Here is a 20,719-nt window from a genome sequence, read left to right on the forward strand (position 1 = left end):
AGCTTCCTTTTTTGCATCTCAAAGCATAGACCTGTTGCTGATCTTTTTCTAATCCTCTGTAGTAAAAAAAAAAAAAAAAAGATAGAAAAATCTCTGTTGGATCTCCAACAAAACTAAATTTCTAGACAAATTTGATAGGCATTGCTTTGTCCTAAAATAAGAATGTTATTGATTAAATTACACAGAAATTGAGAGTACTGTACTTGACATTTCTCTCAATTATACTGCACAATGTATGTTGACACTTTGACTGAATAACAGAAGTCAGACCTTTTATAAAGAAGAACATCAAAAGTACCATTTTGTGCATCTGTGCATTTTTATTTTAAGCCTTTTTTGGACTCGGGAGCTCAATATAAAACGTTTTAAAGTGGTTTATTCTCTCTCTGTCTGTATTGATTGGACTTTGCAGCATTTGTTTATTTCAATAAGCCCATCTGTCCCTGAAAAATGTACAGCTGTACACCAATGCACGCAGAACAGACATGCCAGTAATGATTTTAGTTATCCCTATCTTCCCCCCGTCTCCTATTACTAATTCTAAGCAGGTACAATATCAATATCACTCTTTGGCGAGGAATACACTCACGCATAAAAGTTCCCAAACAGAATAATCTGAACGTCATTAACACTGTGAAACCCAGGAATCCACCTCAGAATGCATCCTCTGTTTTCTCGGATAACTCAAGAATTACAAATTGCAGAAAAACAAGTGTTTCACCTAAAGATGAATAAATTAACAAAGACTGGGAAAACTACTCCTCATTTTGAGAATATAAACCTCCTCCCACTCCCCCATAAAGTTTTGGAATTGTTCCCTGAAGAAACACTAGATCAGCTCAGCCAATACCATTCTCTCAAAATAATCACATGTAATTTTGTTAAATGGAACTGAAAATCCAAAACTTTATATGGAACATACAAATATATTCTTCATGATAATACCGTAATAGTGGAAATGTAATAGCTGTGCAAATAGTTTGATACACTTCCTTGGTATCAAGCAGCTACTGTTACACAGATTGGTACATCTGTCATTTTCCAGGTCACTTTATGAAACTGAAGGAGCATACTTCAAAGGCTACTGAGTATATGAAATAGATTTTATTGCAAATAATTACTGGAAAGCTATTTACTAGCAGGACTTCAGCTATACGTCTTTCTGTAATATGTTCCTTAAAACTTCCTTGGGGAAAAATTGGTGTAGTAATACAACTTTGTTAATCAGGTTCGGTTTATATTTTCCATGTGTGGTGGTGGGATGGATATTTGTTTTAAACACTTAGTGTGACTGTCCTTGAATACTAGCTTGCTGTTTCGGGCTAAATCGATGATGCTGAAGAATATCTGAATGAGCCAAATGTTAATTTTTTCTTCTCTTTTCCTCTTGCTTACTGTGCTTTTGCTTCTTTTTTCTAGATGTTTTTGCTTATTCCTTCTAGTCTGATTTTGCAGTTATAGACTAAGAAGTGGCAAAAGTTCTCAAGATTAATATTCAGGAAAAAAAGTTAAATAAAGCCTAAGGAGAGCTAAAGGATTCAAGCTGCTTTCCTTACAAGAAAGAAAAGCAGAGGGATGTCTGGGGCAAAGATGGGGGAAGGTTTCATAAGCACACATACAATACTATATAATTAATACACTGCATTTTGGGTTTATAATTATCTAATTAAATATGTATATGTGCACCTGCACATATATGATAAATTAATGCGTCACTTAAAATCCAACTTGATAGCATTATGCTTTGCAAAGAAGAAAAGTATGTATAGCATGCATTAGTAGTGTCATTCATTATTTATTCAGGTTCACTAAGTGAAACTACATGCCAACATATCTGTATTGCCTCCTTAATCTACTAAAATGATTGATCCATGTTCACTTGTGTAACCGTAGAATCTCTCTCCTGCTAGGTTTTCCTGTTGTCTGTTTCTCTTTATCCAATATAGTGCAGTTCTTATTCTCCCTATATTTAGCGTCTGTTACTAATTTAATCTTTAGATTAATAGTCAATTTATGTTAATCTTCTTTCTTTTTTCCTTGCACTTTTTTATTTTTCTTCCGATGCTTAAAATAGAAGTGGAGCAAAAAGGTAAATAACGTATACAGTCCAAACCCCAGCTCCTTGTTATGTGCCTTATGGATGTTAACCTCTTCCCTTCCCCTTCCCACAACACTCTTATATTATGATAATCAGCAGGATCTCATAAGTACACCTCATAAAGAAGTCGACTGTTTGCAATAAAGTGACTTGGCTGCTTAAAGTAGGTGGCGGGGTATAGTGTCTGAAATACTTGGGCTGGAGGGAAGACTCCCTTGCTTTTTTCTCTCCCTTTCTCTTTGTCTTTCTTTCCCTCTCTTTCTCTCACCCTTGGGTAAATTCTTGTTAATCAAGTGTCATCTTGCCTGGCTTCCAGAACCCTCTCCATAGCATGCCATGGTTACAGGGTTTCCTGGTCTGTTTCATTCATTGCTTTGGTTGTGTTTTGTTTTCTCTGCTCCTAATTGCTATCTCTATATACCTGATGATTTGTTTTGTTCCTTTATTTTTAATCGAGGCACCTCCGTTTTCAGCCTCACCACTTCTTAAAGTTCTAAACAAGAGATGTGATTTTTTTTTGGACTGAAATGACCTAGCGCACTGCTGCACACCAGTTAAAAGCTCTGGAGCGTTAATCGTACTCACTAAAAGTCTAAGATGAAAATGCAAGAGTAGCTCTACATTTTCAGTTGTCTGTGAATGCCATTGAGCCTTGGTCTGTACTAGTGAAAACAGTTCCCATCCACTTTCCATACTGGTACAGCAAGAACATGGTAACTTTAAGAAAAGTGGATGATAAAGGGTGATAATTGCATTAATTATAAGGTATAATCTAGTGCCAATTAAATTGATTTTTTTTCTTCCTGACACAGTCATTATGATTTACCTACCTTTTTTTTTTTTTTCTTTTTTTATGTCTTTTTATTATGAGACAGTCTTAATTTGACGTAATTCTTGTCTTACTTCTCTCTGTGACTGTTAGTTTTTGTTTGCCCGGGGACGTTGAAAGCAATTGTGGACTCACCGTATTTATATGAAGCTGAACAAAAAGCAGGTGCTTGGTGCAAAGATCCTCTCCAGGCTGCAGATAAAATTTACTTCATGCCATGGACTCCGTATCGCACCGATACTTTGATAGAATACGCTTCTTTAGAGGACTTCCAAAACGGACGCCAGCAGACGACGTATAAACTCCCAAATCGTGTGGATGGTACTGGATTTGTGGTGTATGACGGCGCTGTCTTTTTTAACAAGGAAAGAACTAGGAACATAGTAAAATTCGACTTGAGGACTAGAATTAAGAGTGGAGAGGCCATAATCAATTATGCTAATTACCATGACACCTCTCCATACCGATGGGGGGGAAAGACTGATATTGACTTGGCAGTTGATGAAAATGGCTTATGGGTAATTTATGCTACAGAGCAAAACAACGGGATGATAGTAATTAGCCAGCTGAACCCCTACACCCTGCGTTTCGAAGCCACCTGGGAAACAACATACGACAAACGGGCAGCATCCAATGCTTTCATGATCTGTGGTGTCCTGTATGTAGTGCGGTCAGTGTATCAGGACAATGAGAGCGAGACTGGCAAGAACACCATCGATTACATCTACAACACCAGGTTAAGCAGAGGTGAGCACGTGGACGTTCCCTTCCCCAACCAGTACCAGTACATCGCTGCAGTGGATTACAACCCCAGAGACAACCAGCTGTACGTGTGGAATAACAACTTCATTCTGCGATATTCGTTGGAGTTTGGCCCTCCTGATCCTGCCCAAGGTAACAATTTGGGGTTTTTTCTCACTTTTAATCTCTCTATACTTTCATTCACATAACTATGTTAGAATATCTTTGGTTGTTGACTGTCTCCTGGCAGAAAGGCAAGGAGGGCTTGCTTGCTCTGTGCTGAGCACTATCGCATTGCCCTGGTGCAAGGCGAATTTGCAGCACCTGTGAAGAGTGACAGAATTATTTTATTATGTTTAGAGGCTTGTACTTTCCTTCTGTTTTCATCTGTGTTTGTGTTGGGGAATTGTTCATTTACTATATACCATCGGGCAGTTTGGCTTTCTATAGCAGAAGTAAGTTTGAGTTTGTTCATGCTGAGCCAGAACCTTGTTCCCATCCGTTCAGTGTTACCTGACTTCTGAATCGATTACAACATACATGCAGACCTTTTAACTTCTCGGCGCCAGCAGTTGAGAGCGATGCGTGCTGGGAGGTCCCAGAGGAGATATATGGGGTTAATGGGCAATACCAAGCATAAATATTTTTCCGCAGCCCTATTTTCACAGTTTCTAATGCCAGGTTAGGCAAGATTATCTGACCTCTTTTTAGCAGGTTTCTTAGTAAGTCCATTACAATTGCAGTTCAGCTCACCTGACATTAGAACCTTAAAGGAAAGACACTAACTGCCAAAAGAGGAAAGAAAACCAGAGGTCTTTAGGTCTCAGAAATCCCTTTAAATGACATGAACAGGCATAGCCACATATTAACATCTGCAGGGGAGAGTAAATACCAAGAGAAATGTTCCGTGTCAGAAGATGCATGCAGTAAGGAGCAGCATGTTGATAAGCTGCTGTAGCGACGAAGGTAATACTTCATTTCTCTCATCTAACTGGTACGTATGTTTAGCAGCTGGTTTTTGTACTTAAAAAAAAGAGTAATAATGGCTTCTCCACGTGAAAAGTAGGTATCCCGCTTCAGCAAAGCTGATTCATGCACAGCAGTGCAAACCACATAGCATGCACACAACAGTATCAACATACGTAGAGCTTTCCCTAGGTATAAAAGTGTGTAGGATGCAGCCGAACAAGGCAGTTTAGAACCAATGCATTAGTGACCTCCAGAGCTAAGTGAAGATGTGTCCAGCCTGTCTCCTGGAGACCTCCCTGACAATACCTAGCCAGGCTCAAGACAGTTCCGGGCATTTGGGGACTGAGTGAGGGCAGCCGTCCTGGCAAGCTTTACTCTCTGTATGCCAAGCTAGTCCACACCTCAGGGAGACTCGAAGCTGTGCTTAGCAGAGTCATACCCACCTATGCAATTAGAAAAAAATTATAGCTTTCATTTTCATACATTCTCATGCATGTCACTTTTCATTCGGTTTAACTGAGATGAAGATGCATTTTAAATCCTCCAAAGCTTTAACAGTAAGAGAAGAAAATGGAGGTTCAGGCTCTAAGTAGCTTCCGCAGTTCAGGCAGCTGCCATGAATGTGGCAAAAGCTAATCTTTAAATCATTGCATTGAGGAAAAAGTGTTAAGGAAGAGCTGGGAGAGAAGAAAAAGCTTTGTAGAATCCTCCCTTTGCTTTAGTAAACCACTGAAGGTCTCCAGTAAGATATTTCATAATGTTTTTATTATGAGTCTCCAGGATCCTAAGTTACAGTACACTTACTGGCCACAACCCATCTAATATCAAAAAGAGACTGGGACATCCACCAGCACACCTTCATGTTCCTTGGTTCCCTGCTGGCATGCAAGGCAAGGGGAGAAACAGTTTATTCCAACCAGACCCAGACGAGGAGGAGTGCAGGGCACGCTGCAGGGTGCTCGCCTCTCCTCTGAGCTCTTTGCCCATTCACCTGTAAGGGTGGAGAGGGAATCTTTGGTGAGTGAATTCTGTGTTTGGGTTTTAAATGCATTATTACATCAGTAAACATACTTGATCATGGGTTTTTTTCAATATAGGAACCATATAACAACACTTGATTTATTTGAATACATGATGCATATATTCACAATTTTTTTCACCTTTTTTCTTCATTATGTAAAGCCAGTTCCCAGTATTTTAGTTTTGTATGGATCTGTACGTAGCAGATCTAAGAATGTTTCAGTTAATATTTCCTCTGTTGCCTAAGCCAGTTGTCTGTAGTTAGAGACTACTAAATTGAAGGAAAACAAATCTGATTGTCCTTGAGATGTACTGCTATAACACCAAGAAGAGATGCTGTACAGTTTCTAACTCTGTATTTTATTTGTATATGTTCTCAGTTCCTTGTTGTTTTAGCATTAAGTCTATGTAAATTGAAGATCAATCCTTCTATTGTTGCACAGTTAAATTATCTGTATGTGCAATACACATTTGAATGTTTTATCTCGTATGAAATTAGATCAGATTTTCAGCACATTTGATGAAGTACATTTTTGTTTTTCTTTGTTACATTTTATTTGGGGATTTTTGTGGCTGACTGAGTTTTCTTAATCATAACTCAAAAGACATAGGTGCTAGGGTAACATTCTTTAAGTCATCTAACACAAGAAACTTCTTTCAGTGTCTTTTTGCAATGGTACTTTAATATCAAGTATTTAATGGTGTCACAAGGTCAGTGCCTCAAAATTGGAAGTCGTGGCCTTTTCTGTTCAAACGGTTAACTTGGGGCTGTTGTGGGAAACTCAGCAATCTGTGTTCCTTCTGTTGCTCTGGGAGCAATAATGATATATAGACACACGCTGGTTCCTTTTCCCCCCACCCCCGCCATCTATCTGTCCTGGCTATCAGTTCTTGTCTAAACCATAACTTCCAACTACTGAGTGCTTCAAAAACAAGAGTCTTTCTTCCTACATGAAAGATGAATTTGTCACATTTGAGTCACACTTTTGAGGTCGAGGGTTTACATTTGCTCACAGGGCCCAAATCTCGGACTCATCCGTGACCCCAAACCTGCCTTTTTTTCTCTCTGTTGTTTCTTTCATTTTTAAATCTGCCTTTTGAAACATCTGAAATACCATTGTAATTAACCTAACGTTGACCTTGCCCTTGCTTCAAATCTATGCCGTTTTCTCCTCTTGCAACTGTTGTGTGTTCCCTATGTCCTTATCTTCTTAATCTTCAGGAGAACTCTTCAGATTTCTAAACCCACAGATGCAGCAGCCAGGCTACCGTTTTACCGTGACAATAGGGTCTCCTGCCCTTAGAACTCCCCCCTTAACCTCATTCTTGTCTGTTGTTTTTTCTTCTCGTGGGAATTGCAGTACATAGATGCAGAAATGGCTTTCAGAGCTACAGCTGACAAGTACCACTCAGATACTGCAGAAGAGCAGGTTTTCTAAGGTTAAGTGGAAAAATCACATTTAAAAATCAAAACCTTAATTTAGAAATAAAATAAAATATGTCAGGCCCTGCAAAAATCAAATATGAAAAAATCTGAAACAAAACAGTGTTCTTATATTCTTGGTAAATTTAGTGGATATGTCCTAACACATTCTTTCTGAAGGAATGAATCCTGGATGAAATAGGAATTTTTAAAGGAATTTTAAATTAAAAGATTGGCAAGAATGAAGGGAATTTTCCCCCTAAAATGTGAATATGAGCATTACACTGTAAGGTTTCCTTGGTAACAAAAAGAAGATAAATCCTTTTGTTCTGTGTTGGTGCGTTAGGGAGAGATTTCATCTTCACTCATCCCAATTTGCGCTAACTGTGCAAACTGTTCAAACTGAAGTTGTCTCCCCTTTTGTACCATGATACCCATCATTAAGTTTTATTGGATCACTGCAGGAAAATGTGGATGTTGTGAGCCTGGACAGAACAGAAACTCGAGGACTATCACTGAGGGCTTGAAGTAATAGGAAACCAGTGCAACTAAATCTTTGTAACACCAAAAATGTACAACCAAGTCATGTAGCAAATTGTTAAGTAATTTAGATCTTTCCTATTATATCAAATCCGATATACTAAAGAGCGATTAGAAAGTGGCTGTAGAAGTGAAGGCGACATAATGGGACCAGATATGTTTCTTGATCATAGGTATTTTGCTAATTTTGTGGCATGTTTGTTATCATTTTCAGGGTATAAAATTATAAATGGCTGTGTAAACATTTTGCTTTCAACTAAATGGGATTTGGCAGGGTCAATAGAGTCCTGGCTAGTATAATAGCTGGAACCTACAGGTAATTAGGTGAGCCTTAGTGACTTCCCTGCTACTCTCTGAAGCATGAAAACAGACATGCAGCGGTAATAAGCAGAAGGCAGGGAAATCTCTGCTGCTTTACATGGCAGCTCAGTGTGTGACACCTTCTGAAAATGAAGGTGGGCACATGGATTTTCATGTGTCAAAATACACAGGAATACCTGGACTATAGGAGTGCATGTTTAACTGAAAAATCCATGCAGCTGACTTCTTGGATTGCCTAGGTGCTGGAGCTGAAAATTGAACCATTAGTATTTTCAGAAGTGACGCATCATCTGGCATTTCAACACAATTTTAAATTTAAGGTCAGAGTTGTAATTTGGGTGCAATTTATTTTTTCTTGGTTTTTTTTTTTTAAACATATTTTATGCCTGCTCAGAATAGAAATCTGCTGGCAAAGCATACTAGATGGCTTGTGTGCCTTCTCTAAATCTACTCTTCACTGTCAGTTGGGGAAACAAAGTTACTATTCCCCTGCTGTCCTAGGCAATTGTGTTAGGTTTTTTATAGACATCACACTGTTAAACAGGTGTTAGGTTTTACTCCAGTGGTGTCTTCATTTTTAGAAACAGATAGTATGCATAACTGTTCAAATCAGCTGTTAGGAACTGCATGAAAGAAATGTAAATTAATTTCCCTGAACTCGAGTCTTTGGATTTACTTTCTGTTGCTCCTTTTTGTTTTGTTTTGTTGGGGTTTTGTGGTTTGGTTTTTTTTGTTTGTTTTTCGAGTTTTTTAAAATTTTACAAAGACTGTCTTCAGCTGATAATGATAGACAACTATTCTTCAAAAAGGAATAAGGCAGTTGAGGTTTTGGGCTTTTCCTTGGCACATCAAGCCTAGTCTAAATAGTCCAAAATAGACTCTCACACTGTAAAAGTGGCGGTTTTTTGGCATTGGACAAAAATTACCTATTGTTCGTCTTGTAGAGGCTCATCCCTGCTGCTTGCAACAAGAGGTTTATAACCTCGACAAGGAGTTTGTTCTTCTTCTTAGTTGCAGCATATTAATTACCACTGCCATTATCTTAGATTGGTCAAGCGCTCAGCGAGACATCATCACCTCAGCTTTCCAAATGAGACACATCAGGTGATGGCAGCTATCTTGTGTCTTCTTGCAGCCCAGGAGAATGGCTTTGCAGAATAAGTTCCCCAACAGGTCATTGAAAAAAAACCGATCTGCCTCCTAAAAGCTAGCTGTATTCCTTAAAGTGATGTGTTCAGTCATTCCTTATTTTTATAACCTCTTTTCCAGACTTCCAGCACTGTCTGAAGTTTCCTGGTATGTTCCTAAATATACTGAATTCTCCTTGTTAAAAAAATTTAATTCAGAAGAAAATAGCTTAGAAAGTATCTGTGTTTTTTCCAGTTTTTTGAGATGATTTGAAGTCGTCCTCCTAAAATGTGAGATTATAAATATATTTCTGAATTATGTACTACTACTAAACTATCCAGGTCACTTTTGAATCCTTTGAAATTGATTTTAATGGATAGCATTAAAATTGCTCTCCTTAAAGTTGTGTAATGACAGCAAGATATTTTAGCTTAGGGCACAGCACAAAATACGTTCTGAAAATTGTTACCTCACTATTGAACTTCAGAGAGTTGTTATCTATTGTTACAGTGATATTTTGCTCCTGAGACAAAGCTATCCTAAACATTATAGGTTTTGAGTAGTAATTGCAATAATGCTAATATACATTTCAATGATTAAATATGTACTAATTAGCACAATGTGTTAGGGGTTGGATGGTAATAATTGGTTGTCCCCTGCATCATTCTCGGTCCCCACCAGTTCCCCGTTCCTAGCACCTGATTCAGCAGGCGTTGCCTGACACTTCTGCAAGAGATTGCAAATGCTTTTGACAAATGTTAATTGGGAAAGCACTAGAAGGCTGCATGCATTGTAATCAAAAGAAAATTACAGCAGTTTCACAAGATGTCAGGCAAGCACTTGCAGAACAGATCCGAGGATTTCAATAGGTTTCATAGTAGCTGGCTGCGCCACGAGTTCAGCACAATTACACAGACGGTATTCAAGCAGCCAAGAATGAGACTGAAGTGAAGACAGCATCTGAAGAAGTTTCTCATTTGTGAGCAAGAGAGGGATGAAAAGCACATCTTTATGTCTAGTTTTTAAAACCAGATTGTGATGTTCAAAAACTCCTCTCTATTAATCTGAAAAATAAAAAGATAAATTGATATTTGAGACTTCTCATCTATTACAACTGAAATATAATTGAAAAAGGATTTTGAAATAATTGTTATCTGCCAAACTACTGAAAGTTAATCTTATTGAAAACACTAACTTTAAAAACATCTGCTAAAAGAAAGCAAGGCAGCCCTTCTTTTGTTTATGATTTAATTTAGAAACGATGCATTTTCCAATAAGTCAGAGTTCAAGGACCTAGCAAAAAAAGAATAATAAAAGACCTAGAAAAAAAAAATAGTAAAAAGCCACTTTATTCACTAAATTTAATCCTAAAATGAGCTTCATTTATTTCTGTTTCAGTTAGGATTTAAAAAATATTCATATGAGTTTATTTATTCTCAGTGTTTTTATGTGCCTATAAAGCACTGTGAACACTAGCGAAGATTTGGAAATAATTAATGATAGCTGTCTCAGTTGCTTTGCTCACTTGCATTGTTTCAGCCATTGCTCAATATACATTCGAAGGCGATGATCAGGAGCTGTTATCTCCACTAGTATTAACTAGTGTTATCTCTCCAAAGCCTCAGAACCAGGGTAGGCCTTGGGCTGTACCTCAGCAGCTCCAGCCATGCATTCCCACCGTGGGTCAGAGGAGTCAGTGGCTCTGAGTTTCAGGAAGAAGGGATTGGGCCTATGCTGATTCTAGTGTTTCATAAAAGATTAAGATAGGTACTCCTCACCGGCTCGATCAAGTTGTGTCTTCATACCTGCTTTAGCAAAGAAAGGATATTAAGGCCCGAAATGTTCAAACAGGGGAACACCGCGTCCGTGCTGGGCGCTGCTTCTGTCTGGAGCTAATCGGGCGTGTGCTGCAGCTCTCTCGAGCAGAACGACTGCTGGGTGGGACGATGTTATCGTAATTATTTTCCTGGAAGGTGTGTAGTGGATGACTTGAAGTTTTGGGGTCTGTCTTTTAAAAATGGTCTCATTAGTTACAGGCCGACGCATTTGTTGTTACAGCTGGACTGCATTGTTTATGGCACACTGATTCAAATGATGCTGTCTATTGAGTTATTCCTTCTGCAAAAGTGATTAAGTAATCTTTAATTGCTTTGAGCATGTTTGCTATGTACTGATAACTCACTAGTACTGCTTTCCAGCCCCTATCAATTTTTATTACAGAAGAGATTATTTGGAGAATGTGCTGAAACATCACACTGGTAGGATCTGGGAGTAAAACCCAAAAATCTGTCAAAGTTATGTCTTAAGCACTCAGAATAGCAATAAGACTAATATTAAGATAAAGGAAAGGAGACACCAGAGAGTCCTTTAAAACCACATAAATAACATTTAAAGAACTTTATTTTATATAAATCTGAAGTAATTTACTTTGTTATTACTCTGATTTTCTATGTGCAGTGCCTACCACAGCAGTGACGATAACTTCTTCAGCAGAGCTATACAAAACCACAGTGTCAACCACTAGCACTACATCACAGAAAGGTCCCATAAGCACAACGCTAGCTGGAGGAACAAAGGAAGGAAGCAGAGGACCCAAGCCACCACCACCCATTTCCACAACCAAAATTCCTCCCGTGACAAGCTTTTTCCCCTTGCCAGAGAGATTTTGTGAACCGACTGAGGCCAGGGGGATTAGCTGGCCTCAGACACAAAGAGGAATGATGGTTGAGCGCCCTTGCCCCAAAGGAACACGAGGTATTGCCTTTAAATATATATGTATTTTAAGCAGACTTTTCAAAAGCTGTGTGCCATGCTCTCACAGTGAATTTCTTTTTCATCTTAAGTTGTCTGTGACACGGTTTTTTGTTAGGTGGAGAATGCAGTATCTACAGGCAGTGGTCAAGTTTTAATGTGCAAACGGCATTTGAGCATAACCGCAGAATTACCTTGCACATGCGCTTTTGAGAATCCAGGTCAAATTTTAGGGCTTTGCTTGAGGACTGTTGTGAAATATGCTTACAGCTGCCTTTCTCATTATGAGCTCCCCTCTGGATGAGCTCCAGGAAAAATCAAGGGCTTTTTGTTTGTTTGCAGAAAACGTCTGGTACTTTTCACTGACTTTTTTATTGCTGTTTGTAATCTACATTATTTCCTTACGTTTTTGTCAATTATTGTCAACTACTGCTATTAGCAGCATTCAGAATTTAGCATTGCTTAGGAGCACAGTGTAGCCGATTTCCTGAATGCATGCAGAAAAATGGTTTCCATTTCACTGTAGTTTTCTGCATCTGTTGTAGGAACTGCCTCATATCTCTGCGTGGTCTTAACGGGAATGTGGAACCCCAAAGGCCCTGATCTTAGCAACTGCACCTCACACTGGGTAAATCAACTGGCTCAGAAGGTTGGTTGAAACCTTTTAATCTGGTGTACACTGGTGATTAAGGATTTAAACTCTGAGGGTTAATAATTTGGTTTGTTAAAGCTGTCTTTATTACTCTATGTTCATTTAAAGTAGAAGGAGCTATGCATGCTTTGTGTGCAGAGCATTGGCCAACATTTAGGTTTATATGTGTTTTTCGGTACACTTTCCCTCTAAATCCTTGCATTTTATCTGTGATTACGTGTTCTCATTGCTGTTCAAAGCAAAGTAACTTTGCTGGTGTTCAATAAACAAAAGCTGTATTTGCTTAATAAGTCAAATATTATAAATCAGGCAGCAAAAACTGTGGCATACAACAAGGTTTTCTGGTTCAGAAAAAATTATTCCGTAATAAATAGATTTTTGTCTGAGTGCGTTAATAACAGTATGATTAGAGCACAGAGCCACTTTCTGTGTTTTCCCTCCCTACTGAGATTTACTAAGTTTATGAAAACTGGATAATTTGTTGTCAGTACCAGGCTACTTGACTTCCAAATGCCTCGAGCACTAATATGAACAAATAGAATTCTTACTGTCTGATAATGGCAGGAAAATAAAAGTGAGGATGAATAGAAGATCTAGCCCAAAAGTCCCAGCCTGATTTCTGGGTTTGATGGCTGTTAAGAACTGCTTTTGTGTGTCAGGGATCTAAGAACCTTTAATCTTCTGAGATAAAGAGAGCGTTATTGGTCTCAATTAGTTGCAGGTTTCAATGTATGTGCAAATGGTTATTTCACCACAACAAAGGTACAGGGGGAATTGGAATTTGGAGCCGCAAGCAGAACAAGGGACCCTGCTGAGATAATATAAATTGTCATTGCAGATCAGAAGTGGAGAAAATGCCGCTAGTCTGGCCAATGAACTGGCTAAACACACCAAAGGACCGGTCTTCGCTGGCGATGTTAGTTCATCAGTGAGGCTGATGGAGCAGCTTGTGGACATTTTGGATGCTCAGCTGCAGGAACTGCGGCCCAGTGAAAAAGACTCTGCTGGAAGGAGTTATAACAAGGTACGCACCTCCTGTCACCTCCTCCTGCTGGGATAACCATTGTGCTTGTTTTTTTTTTGTTTTGTTTTTTTCCTTTCAGAAATATTAATCTATACTTGGTTCCTGCGTGCTTGTAGTTCTGGAATAAACATGTAAGAGAAAACAGCAGTAAATATACAGCGGAAAGTTGCAATTACCTTCTTTAGGGAATAAGATATAATTCACAATAGCTGACTGGTCCTAAAATACATAGCCATGTCCCTTATTAAAATCTGGAATGCGTTATAACTAGTGTGAGGGAAATGGGCATTAGCTCTCAGAAATTCTGTAACAAATCAGCATGTTTATCCAGTGATCCTTTTAACCCTGAACATGTAATAAAATCAGTGGGATTCTGCATAGGTGCAGGGTTTTATTTTAATCTGACTTCCTGCAGAATAATAGCACTTTCTTAGCCTTTTAAAGATGCCAACATAACTTAGAATTGATCTTTATAAAAATGCCTTAATACGCATATCTAAAACATGAATAAGTGTTTTCTTGGGAATGTTGCTCAGAGAAACATTTCAGAGAAAATGTGGTTTAAATACAAATCACAACTGTTATTACCATTCCTCTTTTTCTCAGAGGTAATGCTGTATTTCTAAGCCTCTTCCTTGCATCAGCTTAGTCGACAAGCTACAAACAAAACATTTTTTCAGCCTCCTTTAGAAAGAGAGCTTCATGCACTCCTCTGTTATTTTGGCAATAGTTTTATCTACAATCTCTAGCTGCCCTTGAAAGAATTTTCCCAGACACCGATCAAGTGCCCACACAGGGATTTTCTCCTTTGACCTTTTCACACAAATCCCACCGTTTGGGCACCTATATAAAGGTTGGGGAAAAACATTTCCTGTGTGATGTTTTTTTATAGTCATCACTGGACAGAAACTCGATTAATGTCCAGGCTGTAGTTCAAATTTGGGATTTGAAACACCAGACTAATTTTTTTTTTTATATTTCTGAAGCTTTCCAGAATGTGTCTAACTTCTGATTTTCTTTTTTCTTACTAAAAAGCTCCAAAAACGAGAGAAGACATGCAGGGCTTACCTTAAGGTATCTCTCCTGTGCTGTCACCCTGCTTTCTCCCTGCTTCAGCAACCTGCCACGCTTTATCATCTTGCTGCATGATCCTATGTATTTCAGTCTTTGATAAATGTGTATTGTGCCCCATATCAACTGTACAAATGTTGGCTTTGCACAGGTATAACACTTGGAAAAAAAAAAAAAGATCAAAGTTTATACCTCTTTTACCTCACCTTGTTCAAAACTAAAAGAGCAGAAATGGTTATCATCTGAATTGGAAGTAGCATCTCTCTGATAATACAACCTTGGGTAGAGGAAAAAGCTGGCAACTTAACGGAAATTGGTTCAGCTTGGTCGTATTTGATATCAAAGACTGTTTAGCGTTAATTTGCTTGCATGAAAAATGTACATTATATAGCTTGCTTTGTTCTTTGTGTATCCTTATACCTGGTAAAATCACGCTTTCTTACCATTTTGAGAATTGTTACAAAGGCCAGATTCAGTGACTTCAGGATAAAATGTAAAGATAAACATTTATCTACTTTTACTAGGAACATGTGTGCTATGTGTCGCATTGACCAGGCTGTGTGGAAGGCATACAATACATTGCTACTTGATTTTCAGTATCTTTTATCTGCTGTAGAATAGTTGTCCATAGTGGCCAGCTCCAGCTCTGCAATACAAGGCCGGTAATGCCACCTTGCACTGTGAAGATGAAGAAGAAGACATTGTAGGACTGATCCTGCCTGGCTCAGAAAGATTTTATTGCACATTTTTTAAAAGTTTCTTTTAAATACTAAGAGTTTTACTGGTAACCTCTGAGATAAAATTTAAGAATGATTTTTAAAAAGAACTCTGAAGTACTTTGCAGCGTAATAAAATGATTCTTACTCTTACTGAAGAGACATTTCTCTGTGTAGGGCACTTCTGCTTTTTATCGTGCAGCCCAGGAAGTAGACAGGAGATATCTAGTCATGCAAAAAATTGACAAAAAGAGACAAAGATCTGGAAAGAAATTCACTTCTCAAATAATAATAATAATGATAGTAATAGTTTTTTTAATGAGAAAACTTTTGTTAAAAGTAAATGGAAATCCATCAGATACGGTTCGAGTAGTGAGTTTTCATGGTTCATTTTCAATAGTAAACCTGAATCTGAGAAGAGCAGTGGTGGTGGGGTTGCTCCAACAACTGCATCACAGGGGCCACGTGGTCTTCCCACCTCCCATGCGCCTCTCTGAGAGGAGAGAGTGCCTCAGAAGTATTACTGTGCAGGTGATCATTTTCCACAGCTAGATTATACCCTAATAAATAAAAGGTGTCTCATATTAATGAACGCATGCCATCAGCACTATATGGAGATACACAAGAAACCGTAGCACAACCTTAATTTCCGACCAGTGTCATTTTCTGTAGGTCTCAAATGGGCTTCTCTGCTTAGATAAGACTAATAAACCTCTTGAAATTACAAATCAAAAGCTGACTTACACTATGCAAATGAAGCAAGTTCCCACTTTGTGACAGAGGATTCATTTGTACCTCAGATTAGAGGCTCCAATCTGTATTTCTTGGTGACTAATGAATCTGGCCTCTGCAGACCAATTTCTGTTCCACTCTAGTTAATGGCTGCAGCAGTATCAGTGCGAGCATTTTGACTATTCTGTCTCCCATTAGAGAAAGAAAAAAGGCTTTAGTGCCACTTCGAAGTATCTTCCACCTGCCAGGAAGGTCGTGGTGGCTCACAATGCAGACAGAAAGAGGATATTAAAATGGATTAGGCTAATTAATCTTGCTCTGACAATAGCCTTGACCAACTTTTCCTACTCGTTTTATTTGCACAATGTAGTATTCCAGACCGACATCTTTCTGTTTGTACAATGTGTTCTGTTTCCATTCCCAATGCTTTTAAATTGATCAAACAAATTATATATATGCTTAATGACACATTATGACTAGGTAAATGGGACAGAGTAAACAGGGTATTTCAGCAGTGCATGGTGTACTCAATGCACAGCTACATTATGCATTAATGTAAGAGCCTGCCTTCAATTGATTAACTGATTACTCTGATTGATTGGATTATTTTGTAAAAATAATGTAATCATGTCGCTGAATTCTTCGTCTTCCTTATTTACCGTTACTTTATATGCGGCTTAATGAACCTTAAAACATGATGATAGAGTTGTTACAAGAAAGACTTTGTAAAATGGCAGCTTTATTCAGTTTTACAGTTTTGCCTTCACTGATAACAGGGACAGTCAGTGGACATCTTGTTTGCTCTATTGATTTCCTTTTTTAACTGACCTTTGTGCAGGAATGGGAGTTAGTAATCTTTTACAGCATCTGCGAACAGGTACAGGAACAGGAGGGGGAGTGAGAGCGGCCCTGACTAATTTATATCCACTGAGTCAGCTTCATTTCGTGCCTCCTGTAATAAAGAAGGCAGTTTGTCATAGACAAGTAGTTGAGAGCACTACGGCTTCATGAGTTGGGCTAAGTTTCCAGAAGACTATTCTTGTCATTTCAGCCTAAATTGCACAATGCCAATTTTAGTGTTAGCATGTGTAAATAGAAGTTACACTTTTTGACATTAACTTTAAGATTAAAGCTTCAGGCAAAATTTCTGGCTTTTTTTTTTTTTTACATTTTTCAGCGCATAAATAAGACTGTCTTTATATCTGACACGAGGCAAGTCAAATCTGCATGTTTACCACTTAGAGATCACACAATGCTAGTGGCTAACTGCACTTCTATTAATGCTAATCCAGCGAGAGGGTGGAAAACATTTTTATGTTGAAAATAGTTTTCGAGTGCCATTAAATCACAGTAAATCATTCTGACAGTTAAGTATTATAATTGTCACCAGATAACGTTGGAAATTTTCCTCAGCTGCCTAGGGCAATCAGACCTAATGATAGTTTTCTAATGAATGCAGGCAATTGTGGATACAGTGGACAACCTGCTCAGGCCTGAAGCTCTGGAGTCCTGGAAGGACATGAATTCTTCTGAACAAGCCCATGCAGCCACAATGCTACTTGATACATTAGAAGAAGGGGCTTTTGTCTTGGCTGATAATCTCTTGGAACCAACTAGAGTCTCGATGCCCACAGAAAACATTGGTAAGTGAAATTCTTTTCAAGCGCAATTTAAAGAGCTGTGCATTGCTTTACATGAGATCAGGGAAGAGTATTCTGTGCAGTGATATACTCTTGGTAAGCCAAGCTGCACAACATTTGGTAAATGCTCCTGAGCTGGGGAGACACGCTTCTCTTGTTTAGTTCTTCCAAATTAGCATTCTTCTCTAGTGTCATTAATACAGTGTAAAATGGAATGGAGTTGATGTTGCAAAGTTGATTTACCACTGAAAAATCATTAGCAGAATGTATGGATATGAAGAGTGCCTAAATGGCGGAGTATGGATTTTTTGAAGTAACTGCTTTCTGTAGAGCTGCAGAAATGCTTTCCTGTTATGTATAAACTGTTCCTAATGAATTTAAATTACTTTTTTGCAACGTACTCTGCCAGTTAAATATTTTAGGCAGTCAGAACATAGACCAAATGTTTATATTAAACACGACTGCCTTCAGGTAAAAATGTGTTCAGTGAACTACATCTCCCATAATGCAGAATAGCTATGCTCCAGAGGCTGCAAAATAGCTGAAGATAGTTGGAGCATAATTTGGAATTTAAGTGGTGACAGAGAAATGAAGGGGTTTAGTATTAGAGATGTGCAAATATTGGTACGCAGGATGTGTTAAAGTAAAAATCATTGCTATGCATAAAATTAAAATTCCTTCATCTTATTACAGAGATTAATGTAGTCTCAGTGAGGTATGAGGAAGCTGAAAGCCTGCTAATTTGAGGGGTACCGAGATGGACACTCAGAATAGACTGCAGAAATGAGTCTTTTCACATTTCAATGGCTGCATATTTGTAACTGTAGATGATTCGGCCAAGTTTTTATACTGGAAAAGGATAGCGAAAGGCGTTACAGTCTGTTATCAAAGTAACTGCACCAGTGGTTTCTGCAGGAATGGCGGTAGAATGAGAGAAAATCTCTCTCAGGATGTGCACCAGCAGTTCCATGGAGCTCAGTAGACTGAACATCACTTTTTGTGATAAGCTGTCCTCAAGTCATAGTTAGTAACACATTATTGATGTCACGCAAGACTGAATTCCCAGCCCACGTTACATACATGTGGCTTAGAGAAAAAGAAGTTATTCCCTCATTTCATACCTTTTGTTGGTCTATAGACCTGTAGTTCAACCACCTTAATATAATGCAGATATCTGTCAACAAATTGACCACTGACCTGTACTCAAGGGAATCCAGCCTTCGATGGTAATTCCATGAAAGCTTCCTAATATACAGTGTTTTATAAAAGTGATACTTCAGGAAGGCTGAGTGGCATCTAAGTTTTCAGTTTAAATATTTTTTAGCAGAACCACTAAAACGGTTTCCTATAAAACTTTATATAGAATTAGATTTAGGAAAAAAAATAGATTTCTTTTTTTAGATACTAACACTAACTTAGCTAAATACACAGCATAAGTTTACTTAGATGTTTATTTGCTGATGATTTCAAAAACTTTTTATCTAAATCAATACCTAAAATTCTAAATTTGTTAGCAGAGGATACTTCATAGACATTAGGAACTTCAGAATTAACACAGCAACATGTGTGTGAGATTTTTAAGTGGATGTTTTGAGGGCACAAATTAAACCAAGGTTTGATGTCATGTTATCACTATTTAAGTGCTGTCATTTTAGTAGTGTGGACTAGGTTTAGTTAAAGAAACTAACTCTGTGCTTGAAGCATGCAGCAGAGATCTGTATTAGAGAGGCAAATCAGGACAGCAGCATGAGAAAGAACGGGGGGAAATATTGTCTCCTTTTTTACCACTTTTTTTTCCTCTGGTCTGCTTAGTTTTGGATGTTGCGGTGCTCATTACTGAGGGCCAGGTGCAGGACTTGAAATTTCCTCAGGGCAGTAAAGGAGGCAACTCGATTCAGCTGTCTGCAAGCACTGTGAAACAGAACAGCAGGAATGGTGAGTCTTGGGCACAGAGCACAGAAACTCCATTAACTTTTGTAAAACCTACATTACCTCCCCTAGTTAAAATATCAAAACAAAACACAGCAAAACTGCTTCTCAAAGATTGTGGGTACCTGGGTGTTTTTCTGCAAATCCCTAGCCTGAAAATGCCTCTCTGTATACTGATGCTTTATTGTCAGTTCATTAGAGTACAGCTTGCTTTCTATAGACCCCCGTGGCACAATGATGGAATATTTATTTTTTGTTTTTTGCTTTTGTAGGATTAGCAAAACTGGTTTTCATTATTTACAAAAGTTTGGGGCGTTTTCTCAGTACTGAAAATGCCACCATAAAGCTGGGCAGTGACTTTGCTGGGCGGAACAGCACGATTGCCGTGAACTCCCACGTCATTGCAGCCTCTATCAACAAGGAGTCGAGCCGGGTGTACCTGACTGATCCTGTGCATTTTACGCTGGAGCACATTGATGTGAGTTATGCTAATGAATTAATGGGAAGGTCATAAAATCAGCAAGAGAGAAAAGCAATGCAGAAAAATAACCTTTTTTCCATTTGAATTTTAAATGTTGGGCTAGGTCAGAGACACAAGCTTAGTTAAGTCTATGAACATAAAATTAAATGAGCCTGGTTCAGTGATTATTAGAACTTAAGTGTATTCTTAATGAAAGCTAATTCAGTAATCAACATGAAAATGTAAATGACTAATTTGTTTCTTACTGAAAATTAACTCTTACCTTAGTAGCAGGGTTGAAAATAACTGTTAAGATTCTTGATGGTCCAACATAGCAAGTTTTAATGACAATTTAACTTTTTACATTCGTTTTGGATCAAGTTCTAGAAGCCTATACAAATTGTTGAAATGCATTTATTCAGTGCAGAATAGCCTATACAAATTGTTGAAATGCATTTATTCAGTGCAGAATAAAGTATTACATCTTGCTTTGTTATACTGTAATTTTGTGTGTGTTTTCTTCACGGTAATTTATTTGATGTGTTTCTTTGCTTGTTAGTTTGGCCATTTCTGTTTTCATGTCTCACATGAGGAAAGTAAATAATCACCACAATGATAGAGAAAATATGTTTGGATTTTTCTTCTCATTTTGCCTCTTTTTGATTGTTTTCCGTC

At 38.1% G+C, this 20,719-nt stretch overlaps 1 protein-coding gene across 9 annotated transcripts in view; it reads left to right on the forward strand.

The window, feature by feature from the left end:
* The window catches only part of ADGRL2 (adhesion G protein-coupled receptor L2), a gene marked incomplete at both ends in the record, with an annotated part of 126,867 nt that overhangs the window by 79,234 nt on the left and 26,914 nt on the right, over nucleotides 1-20,719 (forward strand). For 5 of the 9 annotated variants that reach the window (XM_084266518.1, XM_084266517.1, XM_084266519.1 and 2 more), the window contains 8 exons: nucleotides 3,021-3,821; nucleotides 11,527-11,823; nucleotides 12,366-12,469; nucleotides 13,311-13,496; nucleotides 14,532-14,570; nucleotides 17,475-17,658; nucleotides 19,468-19,590; nucleotides 19,857-20,062. In XM_084266518.1, the coding sequence (XP_084122644.1) occupies nucleotides 3,021-3,821; nucleotides 11,527-11,823; nucleotides 12,366-12,469; nucleotides 13,311-13,496; nucleotides 14,532-14,570; nucleotides 17,475-17,658; nucleotides 19,468-19,590; nucleotides 19,857-20,062 (1,940 nt within the window). Of the gene's footprint in view, nucleotides 1-2,074; nucleotides 2,090-3,020; nucleotides 3,822-11,526; nucleotides 11,824-12,365; nucleotides 12,470-13,310; nucleotides 13,497-14,531; nucleotides 14,571-17,474; nucleotides 17,659-19,467; nucleotides 19,591-19,856; nucleotides 20,063-20,719 lie in introns of all 9 variants that reach the window. The other 4 variants (XM_084266520.1, XM_084266523.1, XM_084266524.1 and 1 more) reach the window with 2 other exon arrangements.

Source organism: Gallinula chloropus, assembly GCF_964237585.1.
Source record: "Gallinula chloropus genome assembly, chromosome: 6".
In the NCBI taxonomy this organism is placed as follows: domain Eukaryota; kingdom Metazoa; phylum Chordata; class Aves; order Gruiformes; family Rallidae; genus Gallinula; species Gallinula chloropus.